Source organism: Lepidochelys kempii, chromosome 6 (assembly GCF_965140285.1).
Source record: "Lepidochelys kempii isolate rLepKem1 chromosome 6, rLepKem1.hap1, whole genome shotgun sequence".
Lineage (NCBI taxonomy): Eukaryota > Metazoa > Chordata > Testudines > Cheloniidae > Lepidochelys > Lepidochelys kempii.
Window position 1 is genome coordinate 130554230 of NC_136385.1, and position 17723 is coordinate 130571952.

The window sequence follows — 17723 nt, forward strand, 5'->3', positions numbered from 1 at the left end:
AGCAGCCGTGTTAGTCTGTATTCACAAAAAGAAAAGGAGGACTTGTGGCACCTTAGAGACTAACAAATTTATTAGAGCATAAGCTTTCATGAGCTACAGCTCACTTCATCGGATGCATTCAGTGGAAAAACAAAAAAACTTCAAAAACAGACTCCAGCGAGAGACTGCTGAATTGGAATTAATTTGCAAACTGGATACAATTAACTTAGGCTTGAATAGAGACTGGGAGTGGATGGGTCATTACACGAAGTAAAACTATTTCCCCATGTTTATTCCCCCCCACCCCCCCACTGTTCCTCAAACGTTCTCGTCAACTGCTGGGAATGGCCCACCTTGATGATCACTACAAAAGGTGTGTTCCCCTCCCCCCTCCCGCTCTCCTGCTGGTAATAGCTCACCTTAAGTGATCAGTATGGTTACAGTCTGTATGGTAACACCCATTGTTTCATGTTCTCTGTGTATATAAGTCTCCCCACTGTATTTTCCACTGAATGCATCCGATGAAGTGAGCTGTAGCTCACGAAAGCTTATGCTCAAATAAATGTGTTAGTCTCGAAGGTGCCACAAGTCCTCCTTTTCTTTAAGGCTGACATTGAGATCTAGATCTTTATCTAAAACAATCCTAAACCAAAGCAAAGCTTTGAAAGCAGCCATGGAGGCTTGCTGGCTGGCTCCATTTTGGCCAGCGGCATTCCATTGGAAACCTTTCAAAAATGGTTTTAATATGCATTGTCTATGTCTTCTGCAGCGTCGTAGAGGTTTAGCCTGTGTGCAGCTCTTGGGCAGAACTTTTTTCAAGGGGGCATTGCATTTTAGTTAGTAGAGCTCCTCAATATTTTTAAATCATTGTGTCCAATACTCTTTAATTCTAAAAAAAGGAAAAATAAACCGGGTGTGTTCATGCATGCGAATGCACAAATCAGGTTTTTTTAGTTAGATCCTCAGCTGCTGCCAACTGATGTAGTTTCATGGAAGTGGAGGGAGTGAAAAACCTGGGACTGTTTAGTCTAGAAAGGAGATGAATAAGAGGGGGGATGGCAGGGTTGCATGTAAAATAGCGAATGGTGCAGAGACCAGGCAAAGCAGGGGCATATACAGATCAAAATGGAAAACACTGAAGAAACTGCATTAAGCAAACCTGTTTTGAGAATCTTCAGAAATTGTTTGAATTTTGAGTGGGGGTTTGACCACAGGTTGGGGATATTTTACCCAAATGCTGAGCTGATCTCTAGTTTAAACTAAACCGTTTTAGAATCAGGGTTTATAACTTGAAATTTTTAGACAGGCTTTAACGTGGAGTGGAGAGGTTGAGGGCACTGGGCTTGTTTAGTCTGCAGAAGAGAAGAGTGAGGGGGGATTTGACAGCAGCCTTCAAATACCTGTGGGGGGGGGGTTCCAAAGAGGATGGAGCTCGGCTGTTCTCAGTGGTGGCAGGTGACAGAACAAGGATCAATGGTCTCAAGTTGCAGTGGGGGAGGTCTTGGCTGGATATTAGGAAACACTATTTCACTATGAGGGTGCAATGGGTTCCCTAGGGAGGTGGTGGAACCTCCATCCTTAGAGGTTTTTAAGGCCCGGCTTGACAAAGCCCTGGCTGGGATGATTTAGTTGGGGTTGGTCCTGCTTTGAGCAGGGGGTTGGACTAGATGACCTCCTGAGGTCTCTTCCAACCCCAATCTCCTATGATTCTATGGCACATGTTAAATGTGGAACTATAATGAGCAATATTTTTTTTTACATTTGATTTCCCTGTATTTTCTTTGAATCGGAAAATTCCAGTGGGATTTTTTGACAGCCTTAAATAACTATCATGCCATAGATAGTAACTGGCCTTTGGATGAGAGCGCAAACCTGACTAGCAGACATAACTTATGGTAGCGTTTTCATGTGTCTTTGCTTTTAATTATTCAACTGCCTGCTGTGTTCTTTAGACCTCAAAGTGCTTAGATTTTTAAAGTGCTATTCAGGTGAAAAGAAACCTATGGAAACATGGACGCTGTCCAAATGGCATAGTCTGGAAAAATATATCTTTTAGTCATTTAAGGAATAAAATCTATAGTGGAGGAATGAATTAGCTGCTTGCTGTCACTGGAATATGCTTCTTTTCAGATGATATTCCCGACTGGGACCTTGTTCAAGTTCTCTTCTGTGATGAGCATGTAATTACTTTAAGCCTGAAAACATGTTTTTTGAAAGTCTAATTTTTTGAATGCCGATACATAATATGACTGAGAATAATATAAAATTGTATTTATTATTTCAAAAGGAAAGTAATAGTCAACCTTTCAGAGAGGTCTTTTTGCTGCTGATGCCAAATGGAGGTAATCCTTATGCTGTTTTCTCTCCATAAACCAATATTACTGTTTGTGTTGCAGTTGTATTAGAGGCCCTAGCTGAGATTAGCACCCCGTTTTGCTAGGCTCTGTATAGATGCATAGGATATAGGAACAAGGGAAAGAATTACCATCAGATTTAAGGTCTGTCTCTGATAGGACCAGTACCAGGTGTTTCAGAGGAAGATGTAAGAGCCCTGCAGTAAGATGATGTAGATTAATCTGTCCCCCATGTTAGGTCTCAGTCCCTAATAGTTAAAGATTAGTTGAAGCCTGGAAACTTGAGGTTTAATATCCCTTCCATATCATTTGCCATCATTAGTTCTAATAACGCTGGATATTCTTGTCAGTCATGCAGATGGCCAATCCATTTTATAACCTTGCTGAGTTCTTGGCCTCAACACCTTCCAGTGGCAATGAGTTCCACAGTCCAGTCTTACAATGTGTGTAGTAAGAGACAGTCTCTGCCCCAGAGACTTGACAATCTAAATAGATAAGGCAGACCGTTAAAGTACTACTATCCCCCTTTTACAGAAGGGGGCTGAGGCACAGAGAGAATAAAGGGTAGATTTTCAAATGATTTTAGAAGCCCAAAGTTGCAGGTAGGTGCCCAGTGGGATTTTCAAAAGCAATGAGCTCAGTTAGAGTTTGGCACCTCAGCTTTTTGAAAACCCCACTAGGTGCCTATCTTCATCAAAACCCTTGGAAAAGTTGGCCCTAAGTGACTTGCCTAAGGTCACACAGATCTGGGAATTGACCCAGATCTCCTGAGACCCAGTCAAGTGCCTTAACCATGAGACCATTATCCTCCCTACTTCAAAGCTTTGCATGTCCAACTCATGGACAAGAGTAACAAGATGGGGCTCTAGTCCTGTGAGGGGCTGAGCACAGGGGTGAAAGTAACTTAAAGGACTTACCGATACGCCGGAGTCCTGAGGGGGGCGTGGCCTCAAACAGAAGAGGCGTGGCCTTTAAATCACCCTGGAGCTATCAGCTGCAGGGGCGACTGAGAGCTCAGGGGCAAATTAAAGGGTCTGGGGCTCCGGCTGCCACGGAGCTCCGGGCCCTTTAAATTAGCACGAGAGCCCTGCCACTGCTACCCCGGGGCTCGAGCAGCAGGGCTTGGGCGGTGCTTTAAAGGGCCGCGGGCTCCCCGCAGTGGCAGGAGCACCGGGCCCTTTAAATCACCGGGGAAGCCGGTCTGGTCCGGCACAGAGGACCGGACCGGCTTACTTTCACCTCTGGCTGAGCTCATAGGCACTCAACACCTAGCAAGACGTTCCCCCTCCTCAGGTGCTTCTTTGACTGACAAATGGGGGGGGCACTGTGGGAGAAGCAAGAGGTCCTTTCCCTTCCTATCTCCAGTGGATCAGGGTCCCTGAATCATAGCATATCAGGGTTGGAAGGGACCTCAGGAGATCATCTAGTCCAACCCCCTGCTCAAAGCAGGACCAATCCCCAATTTTTGCCCCAGATCCCTAAATGCCCCCCTCAAGGATTGAACTCACAACCCTGGGTTTAAGCAGGCCAGTGCTCAAACCACTAAGCTATCCTTCCCCCCTCTGAAGCCCCAGAGCATTTCACAGGTGTACAGTTGGTTAGCTTATCGGCTCTTTTTTCACATTACATTAAAAAAGAAACCAATGGAAATTAAATCGCACAAGCCAAAACTCTGAGTTCAGGCTGAAGCTGTGTTCTCAGCCCTCTCTGACATGTCCAGGGTGTCTCTGAAAACGCAGGCTTGCTCCCACTCTTGCTGTTGGTGTCTAGCAGTGAGAGCTTTTCCTCTGCCTGCCTCCAGGCTCTGGTGAGCCCTCCCTGCCCCCAGTCATTCCCTACAAGTCCATTCTCTCTCTCTCTCTCTCCCTTTCCAAGCACCCGAGCAGAGCACAGACCAGGGGCGGCAGGCGCTCCCTGCTTTCCCCCCTGACACATGAAGAGCGCTCGCTCCCGTGACGAGCCCCCGCTCCCATTCTTGGCTGGGTGTGTCTGGCTGTGAATGGATTGCTGGTGACTGGACTGACTGAGAGAGGGGAGCAGGCTGTGCTCCCTGGGTGTATGGCAAACCTCACGCTGGCAGCAGGAATAGCAGGAGATGGGCAGGTTTGCAAGGTAATTCTATATCCCCCTTTAGCACGGTTGCTAATCAGCTTATCTCCAGGCCAGAACCTGGCAGCTTTGCGGTGGGGTATATCCAACATACTGCATACTAGACCAAATGAGGCCCCCCCTTACTCCACTGTAGAGCTACATGAATTCCATTCAGTCGCAGGTGCTGATTCACCGCTGTGTTACCATAGGGTGCTAGATAGCGATGGAGTCCGACAGACATGGATAGCATGGGCGTGGCCCGTTGATGTCACTGTTGCTTTACAGTCATCCCCCATTTACATCACAGAGCAGAATTTGACCCGGGGGTGCCCCAGGGTGGTCTGAAGGAAGGCTAGACCTTTAGCATGACCTCCGAGTTTCTTGGCTGTCTCGACTGTAAAGCAGGCCTTTGAAGCCAGCATTTGGACAAGCTTCTAGATTTGGGTGGAATGCATTCTAGCGGAGTCTGCCGTGCCGTGTGAGCAGAAGCCAATCGCCGTATTCAGATCAGGATTTCCACGTACGTGCTATTTAGAATGAGATGCCGGCATGAGAGGGTCGTTTCACAGCTTTTTTATCCCATCAGCCGCTCTCAGTGTCTCTCTGTCTGAAGCACAGCCAGGGGTCTCCTTTCATCTAAGGGATGAGGAGGCCATTATGGTAACAGCAGCCGTCGTTTGGGTTGACGTTGTCGACGCTTTCATCTTGTGTTCTAAGTGGTGAAGCATCGGCTGCGGTTCTGCTGTTCCCGGCGGACGTTTAGAGAGAGTAGGGCAGAGGCAGTTCTTTGCACAAGTCCTTCTGGAGCTAACTTTAGCCTCGGCATGGAAAGGAAAATGGCAGTGATCAAGCCGCACCAATATTGACTGACACCCGACCAGTGCACGTCCAGCTCCCCGGCTGAATTCTAGCAGGTACTGCACAGAGGTACCTGCCAGAAAAGCTGTGCCCAGCATCGTGGACCGGGAGGTGCCCACTCCGATTCTCACTTCCGCCCCCAAAACATAAGACCCGCAGTGACGGGCGTGTGAAGAGGTACAGAGTCAGGGCATGTGATTCTCATGTGTGTACATGGATGTCTCCTGACACAGCAGGACCCCAACGCTCGGCACTCTATGTACGTCCCAACTGGCTACTCACCCGCTTTGTTCCTCATCTTCTGCTCTCCCCTGGACCTGCATGCCGGTCCCACGGCCCAGCCTCACTCTTCCCCACCCACCAGGCATCTCTGCATTTTCACCTCCCTCTGCTGCCAGCCACCCATCCCCTGCCCACTCAACCATGTGGCTTCCCCTCCTGTTATCTACTTCCTCCCTCCCCGTCCACGACTTTTAATAAAAATACCGTGACTAAAATGTAGCCTTAACTGTAATCATGTCACCTCTTCTCCCCTCATTCTCCCCTTTTAGCTGATCCCTTCCAAAATAACCCCCGGCCTCCCCAAATTGTAGAATTAACACCACATTTCCCACTGTCACATTCTTCATGCTGCTTGTGTGTCCTACCCCTTCCTCACCCTGTGTCTGTCTGATCTGTTTAGACAATGTTGTCTCATTGTTTCTTGTACTTTCCTCTCTGGCTATATCCATTTTTGTCACTTGTCTTGGATTTGCAGCTCTTTGGGAGAGGTACCATCTTCTTGTTCTGTCTTTGTACAGCGCCTGGCACAGTGGGGTCCATAATTGGGCTCGGAGGTGCTGCTGCTTGTCCTGCCTGTCATACTGTCCTGGAACGATTAGATTTTTATAGGTAAAATGTTGATACACATCGATTTCACCGTACACAAGCAAAACGACAAACCTATTTCCATTTATGGTCATCTAAATATACAGTTAGGCAAAGTAAGAAAAATGCTGCTTAAGAACTCAGAGTTTGAGTTAGGATATTTGCTTTGTAGATTTTGACTTGTGATGTTGACAGTTTGTGCTTTAATGGGGAGAAAACTTCCTATTTTTTTGACTCTCAACATCTGTTGCCCTTAAATAATTATTGTCCGACCCTCCCAGGAGTTCCTACAACTGCGAAAATGTAAATTGATAAAAAGAGAAAAAAATGTTAAAACCCAGAATGTTGCACAGTGAAAATTTAAATTGAAAAAAAAGCTTAAAAATAAATCTCTCAACGTTATTTTAAAAAATAAAAACCCAATTTTGCCAAGCCCAATTATGATGTTCCTTTAATATTTATATAGTTAATTTCTCCAAATCAGAATAAAAAGCCCTCTTCTTTCGTAGATAGTAGCTTGTGATACCTAGGATCTGAGCGAGATATTTACCTTCACTCTTGTCTTGTTCCTTCCAAACATTTTGCACAGGATTCCTTCTGCTTAGTGCCACTGTGTGATGGAATTTCCCTTCATAGCCCAATAAGCAGGGTGCAGAAATCAGTGCAGCTCTTCTGTGGGTGCGAATGCGCCTGTCGGCACAGGCCTGAGCAAGCCCAGCTGTGTTGCACCAGAGCAGATCAGGGGGTGAACTGTGATGGCTCTGCTCCAGGAGCAGGGGAATCTGCTGGAGCGCGTAAGCAGGTGACTTCATCTGTGTGCTGCTCCTTGCACTGGCCTCTCCCCACCCAGCGGCGCCAGAAGGGGGTCAGCGGCCCTGCTCTCCCCCACGTGTGGGTCGCGTAGCCGTTCGGGAGAGTAAGGGGGTGCCGTGTGCCCCTTTGCTCCCCTGTGCAGGAGCATCAAGCAATGGTCTTGCCCAGCATGAAACGTATTGTTGTTTGTTAAATCACTGTCAGCCCAGATTCAGACATGGAGGGCCTGGGGTTTCAGCGGGTGTCTTGTAGAGGAAGGATGCTGTTTGCTGGCAGGATCTGGAGAATGGAGAAGGCTGTGCTTTCTGTGTTGAATAACAGGAATGCTAATAACGAATTCCCCTCAGAGCTAGCCTACACTAGAAAGCTAGGCTGAATCAGCTACGTCACTGAGGGGTGTGAAAAATTCACCCCCTGCAACAGACATTGTTAAGTCAACCTAAGCCTCAGTGTAGACAGTGCTAAGAATTCTTCTGTCAACCTAGCTGCTGTCTCTCGGGGAGGTGGATTCACTCCAGTGATGGAAGAATCCCTGTGCCGCTGTAGCATTTCTAGACATTGGCTCCATATTTAAGATCCAGTGCTCTGGGCATCTATCTCTTAAATTGATCCTTGCAAAAAAAAAACTTAGACGATGGCCACCTGCAAGTAGATATGCCTCGACCCCTGCCCTCCGCAACGACTCTACCCAAAGGGGCATGATGGTAGGCTTGCAGCATTCCCAGATCTAGGCTCTGGCGCCCCTAAGTGGGCAGTAAGTTCCAAAATCGAGGACCCCTGCTCTGCAATCACAGGTGTAGGTGCACCTGAGCTAGCTCCCACCTAGCTAGCTTGAATAACAATAGTGCTGAAGCCCCTTGCGCACTTACGAGACTCCCAGGTGGGCTTGTACAGTCCATGCTGTTGAAGCTTCCTGGCTATTGCTATTCAAGCTAGCTAGATCAAAGGGTGTGTCTGCAGCCACACCTCTGACAGCAATGTAGACATGCTCTCAGAGAGCACCCAGCCAGCAGCCGCGCTGGTTTATATATAGCGGCTCTGCTGACCTCAGCTGGTGTGGTGTGTCAGATACAGAAATAGGGCTGTCAGCCTCCGAACAACATATCTCTCTCCCATCTTTTCCAGCGTCTCCATCAATTAAGCTCCTGGTGGACGACCCCATCGTGGTGAACCCCGGCGAGGCCATCACCTTGGTCTGTGTGACGACGGGAGGCGAGCCGGCACCCACTCTTACCTGGGTGAGATCCATTGGAGCCCTGCCTGAAAAAACTGGGCTGAACGGCGGGACCTTGACGATCCCGGCCGTGGCTTCGGATGACGCCGGCACGTACAGCTGCATTGCCAATAATAACGTGGGGAACCCTGCAAAAAAGTCCACCAACATCATTGTAAGAGGTAAGTTGGGCTTGGATGCTCTCAACATGCTCCTCTGAGGGCTAACTCTCCTTCATTCCTCTTTGGCAGGGTGGCTGCCTGTAAATTTGTGTCCTACTGTGCCAAGCATGGTGTTGGCCATTTATAACAACATAAGGAATAAATCAGTACTGGATCAATGCAGTTTCAACTGGGGTTTAGGCACACCGTGACTACCTCTGTAGTCCAGCCCTGAGGGCCTGCCAAGGAGTAGCAGCTGGGGCCCCACTGCCTCGCCCCTTGGAAAGGGAGGACAAGTAGCCAGAGGCCTCCAGTCCTGCTGGATGCTATCTGTGGGCAGGCTGGCCGGACCTTCTGCATTTTTCTCCAGCCACATATGGAGTCCTCTGCTGGGGTGGTGTTGGCAGGAGCCCCCAAGAGAGCAGTTCTTGGAATTTATACCCCACTGAGATGCATGGGGCAGTCACCCTGTTGGAGGGGAGGGATAGCTCAGTGGTTTGAGCATTGGCCTGGTAAACCCAGGGTTGTGAGTTCAATCCTTGAGGGGGCCATTTAGGCATCTGAGGCAAAAATTGGGGATTGGTCCTGGTTTGAGCAGGGAGGTGGACTAGATGACCCCCTGAGGTCCCTTCCAACCCTGATATTCTATGATTCTATGCTTCAGGCTTTCCGCAGTTGTCACCAGGGTCACATGTTCATTCTTTTCTTCACGCCCACAAGGGTGGGAAGCTTACTACCTTGGGGGTTTCCCTGAAAGCTGATATTCTGATGTGATCACATGTCTGCAAGTGCTGTGGCCTGTTGTATTGGAATAAATGGGCTAACGGTGTTTATATAACTTAGTTAATGGCTAATATTAAACAGTGTCACGCACGTTTTGGGGTTTGGTCGATAGAAACTTTAGCTTGCTTAGTTCTCTGGTAAACACACTGTTTGCTTTTGTAGCTAAGCAGTTGTTCTCCCTAAAATCTCTTCCATTAAGGGCCCACCACAGGAGTGAGAGGCGAAATAGCTCCTCCCCTCATTATTTAGGTTATTATTTAGGCTAAGTTTAAAAAAAAAAACAGTTTTCATTTACTGATTTTTAATTTGCCACTTATTTTGGTTGCTAGGCAGAATTTTACCACAGGGTTTTGAGTTATGTTAGTAGCTCCTTTTGTTTGGATTAACTTAGATTGACGGGTTATAACTTTTCTCATTAATATTTGACATGACAGTTTATGAATTTACACTTACTTTTTAAAAGTGACCTTACAGTTAGGGTAAATTTGAAGCCCACTTATTACAACAGGCCTGAGTCCATGGTACCGATAATTTAATCCAGGTAAGGGGACAAGGAAGAATTTGTGCACAGTAATTACTCCTAGGAGAAAACTAAATCTGCAGAGTTGTGTTGGCTTGCAGTGTGAGCCTGGGCTAACCACAGAGATATGGCTGATTAGTTTGAAGGAAGATTCCTATTGGTTGGTAGGTGGATTAATCTACCTGAACCAAATAGTTCAGTTGAAACTAATTTTCTATAATCTAAGATGCCAATGGTACGGAAACATAAACTCCCACACAGTGGGTGCTTTCAGTAATAACTTGTGATTCATCAGATTCGGGAGAATCTGCTGTATAAGGAGCAATGGTGTGATTATTTCATGAGAGCATAGGCTCTGTTTGCTCCTTAGTGCCCAGCAATATTATACTTTCCAACAGGCCGATGAAGTAGTATGCATTGTTCGGGAGGTCCAGGAGAGAGCATAGCACCAGGCTTCTGTAGGAGTTTGTTAGGCTGTTGCAACGGCGTTATTTGTCAGATCATTCCATTGGAATCTTTTGACATTCGGCTTAAAGCTTTTATTGTCCGGAAGCAAAAATGCTGTGTTATTTCCAGAATCAGGCATCCACCCTCATTCGCTGGGATTTACAACTGTCATAAAACTGGGCAATGAGGAACGCACGTTTGGAATAAGCAAAAGGGAAGGAAAAGCTTTTCATGTAAAGAAATCTCGATATTTTCATTGACCCAAAAAGCAGCATTAAAGGAGTCCTTGGCTCCCCACAGGAACCAGTGTCAGGAGTCGGAGGATAATAATACTCTGCTCGTACATTTTTATTTACGGGAGCCCATGCCTGGAAAAATATCATTGAAAACATATCTGGGTTTTCCTTTTCTAAAGAGCAGCCTGGCCCAGTTCATTCCTAACTCAGTCAGGCGTGGGGAAGAAATCACCAGCACCCCAGCAAACGACAGATAAGGCATAGCCACCCTCCAGGCAAAGTGGCTGAAGGAAACAACGGGTTGCACTCGTAGCTGCAAACCATACCCCTCAACGGGGGCTGTGTTCGGCACAGCAACTTGGTGGGAGTTCCCAGGGACACTGACCACTAGAGGAGCCTACCTGACGCTACAGCAGCGGAAGGGTGCAGCTGTGGCCCCCTTTCCTTGGAATGGGCCAACTTCTGCTGTTGCTTGAAGCCTTTCCACCTCTAACCTAGGTGGTTGATCGAGGCCGTTTGCTGTATGGCTGCACGCGAGGTGGAGAGAGAGAAGAACTTCCCTCCCTCTTAACTTCTGCAGAACTTTCCTAGGAATGGCAGCAGGGTGATCAGAGAGCCCCGGGGTAGTGGAGGGAGGTCCGCTGGAGAGGCTGGGGAGAGGAGGTACTGTGAAAAGGCAGTGGCTCCTCTGGCGATGAGTTGAGGTTGGCTTCTCATGATATGGCCCAGTCATTCTACTCCAGATTTGTTTCTCTATTTCAGAAAAGCTGGTCAAATTCTCTTCCGGCATCACCAGGTGCACCACCTAGTGGCAGGAAGTCAGGAAAGTTGCATCTGCTCATGCCTGTGGTCAATTTTGCCCATAAACTTTAATAATTTAAGTGCACTGGTCTCTATTATGATATTTTTCTTCTTTCATATTTAAAGGGACAGGACCAACTTAAAAAGTCCTTCTCTCTGGCAGAGTTTAATTTACCTTTGTTATGATTAATACCCGAGTTTAACAGAGCTGAAATAGATTTGAGAAAAAAAAATCTGATCTTAGTTTGTTTTTTGGGTGTGTTGGACAGTACTTTGAATGCTGTCTTGTTGCTTTCCCTATATATCTATGCTCCTTTTCGGTGTCTGGATTTCCACACAGCAGCCGAGGACAGAGAGGAACATTTATTTAAAATATGAAATTGTATATCCACAAATTATCCACAATTCTCATGGGGACTCCAGGACAGGGGTTGGAGCTGTACTATGTCTGGATGATTATTCTTTTTAAAACCAGGTGATTTTGCTGTATATTTACCCTGGACCCATGGCCTTTCCGTCCGAGGCTAGTTCTATCAGTGTTGTCTTCATCGCCAACAATTTTCTTGGCTTGATTTTCGCAGCTTTCTTCTCAGCTAATGGTATAAAAAAGCCACATTTATGACTACTTCCTGTCCTCTAATGCAGGCCTTGAAACCCATGATTGCAAATGACGTCACCAAACCCCAGCAGACAGTTCATTTAAGAACCCAAGCACCTTGAGATGTAACCCTTATAAACAGATTCCATGTAGGTCACAAGTGAAAATGATTCTGTCAGTCCATCCTCATCTCCATTGACCCATATTCCAAAACATCCAGCTTGGTGCACTGATCAAGAGAAGCCAAGAGTAGTAAGTGAGAGAGAGAGGATGGCCCAATGGTTCCTGCATTGGTTTGGGACTCAGGGGACTTGAGTTCAATTCTCTACTCTGCCACAGACTTCCTATGTTACGTTGTTTATTTTCTGTGCCTCAGTTTCCCCTCTGTGTAATGGGGATAAGAGTGTTTCCCTAGGTCACAGGGTGTTGTGGAGGTAAACGCATTAAAAATTGTTGCTTCCCTAATTCACCTGCATGTGGGTGTGTGCGTGCGATGCAATGCAATGCTGAGAACCATGAATAGAATTGCTGCACAGGAGGGTGGCAGTTGATCAAACACACAGATACACAGGTTATAAACTAGAGATGTCAGAGCCATATGTGAGAAGACAGGCGTGGAGGGCTGCACCCTGTCACAAGTGGGGGCTTACCCAGAAATTGCCTTATCCGTGCTCATGGATAACCTGCTCGAGAGGGGCTAGTGCACAGGTTTGACTGTTCGGACAATGGGGGAGACCCTGCAGTGGCTCGCAGAACAGCAGAAGGAGAGGCAGAAGACTCTGCAGGCCTTCCCGCAGTCCCACCACCTGGAGAAACACTCCTTTATTCGAGAGCAAGTTCACGTACAGCAGCAGCTACTCCAAGGTGCGGTGAGTCCTGCAGTGGGCATAGGCAGTAGGCCTCCGTGACATGGGCTCTGCAGATGATCCCGACTCATTCTTGGTCGCTGTTGAAAGAGTAGCTGTGGCTGAAGACTGAGAGAAGGGAACCTCGGCCCTATGGCTCGCACCCAACTTGACAGGGGAAGCCCAGGCAGCCTGTGTGGCTCTAAGTGATGAGCAAGCACTGGACTATGAGGTGGTTAAAGCAGCCTTCCTAGATGGGGGGGTGGGGGCTTACCCACTGAAAAGTAGCCACAAAAGTTTTGGGCTGCTAGATGGTCTGGGGTGTTACGGCCCTGGACGTTTGCCCAGAAACGGATGGACTGGGCCACTCGCTGGTTGAGGCCAGACACTCTGATTGGGTGAGATCATGGATGCAGTAATTTTTGAACAGTTCCTTCAGGAGAACACACAGGTATGGGTCAGGAAACATTAGCTGGTCATCCTAGATCCTGCGTCAGACTCACAAAAGAATTCGTAGAGGCGGACATCCCCAGGAAAGAGGGTTGACAGTACCAGGGACCAGTGCGGGTGAGAAGGGTTGGAGAACCCCTGGCTGGAAAGGTTGCAGAGAAGAAGGAAGAGCCTAGAGGGAATCTTGCTGGGACTCGGGGTATTGTCTGTTATGGGTATGGGCACCAAGGACACCTAAAAAGAGACTGCCCTTAGATGGGATGTGGGTTAGCAGAGTTCTGCGGTTGGGCGGGTCCTCTTGGGCATGGAAGGAAAAGGAAATGACCTCCTGTTTCTTCACTAGACCCACTAAATTGATGCTGCTGTGCTGATTTAGCTCCGTAGTGAACACAAGCCCTTAGTGTGTGTGTTCCTAACTCCTTTTGAATCAATGGACATTATACTGGGGATGAGATAGATCCTCACATACAGAACCTGCTGCAGGAGTATCATGAACATTTTACAATAAAGTACCATTCCTTAAAGATAGTATTTTCCTAGTCAAGCCTTCAGCTAACAAAGTCAGCACCCTTTGTTTCCCTACTGCCACGTTTTCATGTTCGTGCCATTCCCTTGCAGCAGTCAGATAATGTTAACAAAAATTTTGCAGAGATGGTAAAGAGAAATTGTTTTGAGTGCTGTAGTGTTGTTCCTTAAGAGGCACAGATACCATGCAATATCTTTCATTCCCTCCTTTTTGCTCTGAACAAGAGCTCACTAGAGACAAATACATGACTTGTTGAATTGTGTTTTTACTGTTGGAGCAGCTGCCTCTATAACAAATCCATGTGCTGTTTACCTGGCAAGATCACCACTTATTGAGAGAGCTGGCGAAATACAGGCATTTCTCCGAATACCGTTAATAACTCATTCCAAACTGCCTGATATCCCAGAATATGTCATTCCTTCCAGAGAATATTCTAATGGAGTCTGGGTCAAAAAATAATTCTGGTTTCATCAGAAGTGGCCAAAACCCAACTCTAATTATGTAAGTTTTCTTTCCAAGTATCTTTTATAGATTAATTAATGAGCTTTTGAAATGGTCCTCAGGCTACGTTTGCAGAGTTTCATTAGGATGCCGGTGGGTGTTCTCAGTGGTAACATTTTCCACTTCCTGCTCTCCTAATCCCTGTGATTGAAGACCATTGATTATTAAAATTAACCACCCATAAAGCATTTCTAGATTAAACCCTGAAAAGTGCATGGATTTTAAGGAGCTTTGGACTCCTTCTGCTCACAGTCAGGAAATTCCTGTAAGGTCAGAACTTTGCCACTTTTCTCACAGATGTAGACCTGTGGACTATCCTTGGATCACTCGATGATGACCTGTTCTGTTCTGTCCCTCTGGGGCACCTGGCATTGGCCACTGTCGGAAGACAGGATACTGGGCTAGAGGGACCTTTGGTCTGACCCAGTGTGGCCGTTCTTTTGTTATCCTTAGTGCAGTATACACATGCAAGTGTACATGGGATGAGCGTAGGCCTAGCAAGGGCAGGAGATGTCCACTGAGCCCTGAGAGCCTGCTCCCTTACCCCCAGAGATGCCCCTTCCTCCCCTCCTTTGTCATAATCCTGTCCACTGTCCTAGTCCCCGTGAAGGGCACCAGAGCAGTGCCACCCATTCTGCAGCCTTCTCTTCTCAGTTGCTTGCCACCTCACTGCGCAGAGCTTTGCAGTCTAACTCCATCCTGCCCTGACCTCATTTGCCCGCTTAATGTGTCCGGCTGCCTTTCTCCAGGATGACACAATGCTCAGGAACTGGCAACAAGTGCTAGTGGGATCCAGCAAGATAGCTGGCCAGGAGAGGACGAGGGGACCTTCCTCTTTCTACCTGGGACACGGCTGATCAGGACTGCTTCACCGTAAAACCCCAACCTGGTCCCACCTCCCAGAATTATTCAATTCCTCAACCACAACACTTCCTGCCCGCTCCATACCTCTAGGGAACTGAATAGTCTTTAAGGTGTAAATCACCTACAATTTAGTGCTCTGACTTATCAAGAGTCCTGTAGTTGCTGAGATGCTACTATTAGCTTGTGTCCTGTGGGGCTCTGCGCACTTTGACTTGGGTCTGCCGTGCCCCTGCTGAACAGTACTGTTTGTTTTTCCCTTCAGGCTAGAAGTGAAGTTTTCTGCAGGGCCTTGCTATCTGATCTGAGACTTAACCCGGTTACACCACACCTGTGTCACTGTCGACGCAGTCACTTGCATGCATATGTGCGCACACACACGTGAGATACATGCGAGAGATAACCAACCCGTATCACATGTTGGTATATTGCTTCCATTCCTTCATCCTCCTTTGTCTGTACTGGCTTTTATGTCAGCTTTAGATTGGGGCACGAATCTTGCTTTCTGATTTGTCTCCGAAGTGCTGTAAAAATAAAAAAAAAACATAGGCAGTTGTGTGTGAGTGGGAAGGGAGGGGGAATTCAATACCCAGCTCTACCACAGTTTTCTGTGTGTGAACCTGGGCAAGTCACATAGTCTCTCTGTGCCTCAGTTTCCCCTCTCTAAAATGGGGAAATAACACTGCCCTACCTCACAGGGTGTTGTGAGGGTAAACACAATAAAGGTAGCTAGATATTCTGATATTACAGTGATAGAGGCCATATAAGTACCATAGATAGGTAAGGATTCAAGGCTTGATTTTCAAAATTATTAGGAATTTTCCTTACTTCCATTTTGGGAAGTCCCAGCTTGAGACACCTCAAAGGGGCCTGATTCTGAGAGCTCAGGTGCTCAGCGCTGTCTGAAAATCAGGCCTCTTTAAGGTGTCTCAAGTTGGGCACCCAAATTCCCTGGTGACTTTTGAAAATCTTTCCCTGTGGGTACAAGTTTTCCAAAGGGATCCCCAGAGACAGAGAGCAATGTCTCTTCCCTGGTTCTTCATCACTCGTCTGTGAAGAATGAAAGGTTTTTGGTGACACAAACCTTGAAGGAATAAAGTTGGTTACTCCATTCACCATTAGGGCAAAAATGCAAGGTAGCATTCCTGAAGGACACCTGGGCATGGAATTATGCAAAAGGAAGAGCCAGAGGAATCCTTTACCAGGCTGGCATGAACACACAGATTGGCAATATGGTCTAGAAGTGTGTCAGATGTGGTGCTCACACCAGCCCAGAGAATCATTACATGCTCAGCAAGTATTAGAATGATCAGGGGAAAATGTGTCAAATAGCATCTTTTACTTTAAAGGCAAAGACAGTTTTGTGTCTGATCTGTTTATGTGACTTTTGAGTCTTATCTGTATGAATCTGTTTCACAAAACCTGAACTCTGTTTTTTCCAAGAAGTGGAATTCCCAATTGACTCTGTTCAAAAACTTACCCACACTTTATTTAGCACAAAAGCGTTTGCCAGGCATTAAGATTTTAAGCTGTATACATCACATCCAAAGTGCCCAAGATTAAACGGGCTAGCAGAAAGAACTGTTCAGGCTGTCAAAAATACACTCAAGAAAACAAAGATGGATAGCTAGCATTAATGGAATCACTTGCCCTGTTACTAAGGAGTGGATGGCTTAAAATGAGGTTTGCTGCTGTAATTGACTTAAAGCAAGTAACACCCAATGGTTATCCACTCCCAGTATCCGGCAGCCAGAGGTTTAGGGACATCCAGAGCCTGGGGTTGCATCCCAGACCATCTTGGTTAATAGCCATTGATGAACCTATCCCCCAGGAACTGAACTAGTTCTTTTTTGAACCCAGTTACAATTTTGGCCTTCACAACATCCCCTCCTGCCTTTTAATTTCGCAGGGTGATCCCTCGTTCATCTGTTGTATGAAGGAGTAAATAACACAACTTTATTCACTTTCTCCACACCTGTCATGGTTTTATAGATTTCTGTCATATCTCCCCTTAGTTGTCTCTTTTCCAAGCTGAAAAATCCGATTTTATTAATCTCTCCTCATGTGGCAGCCGTTCCATACCCCTAAGCATTTTTGTAGCCCTTCTTTGTAACTTTTCCAATTCTAATGTATCTTTTTCGAGATGGGAAGACCAGAACTTCATGAATTATTCAAAGTGGGGGCGTGCCATACATCTATCTAATGGCATTATGATATTTGCTATCTTATTATCTAACCCTTTCCTAATGGCTCCTAACATTCAATTGTTTTTTTTTGGCTGCTGCTGGACACTGAGCAGATGTTTTCAGAGAACTCTAGGATCTCGTTCATGAGTGGTAACAGCTGATTTAGACCGTGTTATTTTGTACGTATAGTGGGGATAATATTTCCAATGCGCATTCCTTTGCATATTTCACCATTGAATTTCATCTGCCATTTTGTTGCCCAGTCACCCAGTTCTGTGAGAACCCTTTGTAACTCTTCACAGTCTGCCTGGGACTTAACTATCCTGAGCAGTTTTGTATTCTCTGCAAACGTTGCCACTTCACTTTTTACCCCTTTTTCCAGATGGTTTATGAATATGCTGAACAGCACTGATCCCAGTGCAGATTCTTAGGGGTCCCTGCTATTTACCTCTCTGTGCTGTGAAAACTGACCATTTATTCCTCCTTTTTGTTTCCTGTCTTTTTGCCAATTACAGTCCCATGAGAACCTCCCCTCTTATCCCACAACTGCTTAATTTGCTTAAGAGCCTTTGGTGAGGGACCTTGTCAAAGGGTTTCTGAAAGTCCAAGTGCACCATACCCATGGGATCACCC

The 17723-nt window shown here is 46.6% G+C and overlaps 1 protein-coding gene across 6 annotated transcripts in view; it reads left to right on the top strand.

The window, feature by feature from the left end:
* The window catches only part of MDGA2 (MAM domain containing glycosylphosphatidylinositol anchor 2), a 663883-nt gene that overhangs the window by 378657 nt on the left and 267503 nt on the right, over positions 1–17723 (top strand). For all 6 annotated transcript variants that reach the window (XM_073350237.2, XM_073350233.2, XM_073350236.2 and 3 more), the window contains one exon: positions 8088–8357. In XM_073350237.2, the coding sequence (XP_073206338.1) occupies positions 8088–8357 (270 nt within the window). The remainder of the gene's footprint in view (positions 1–8087; positions 8358–17723) is intronic.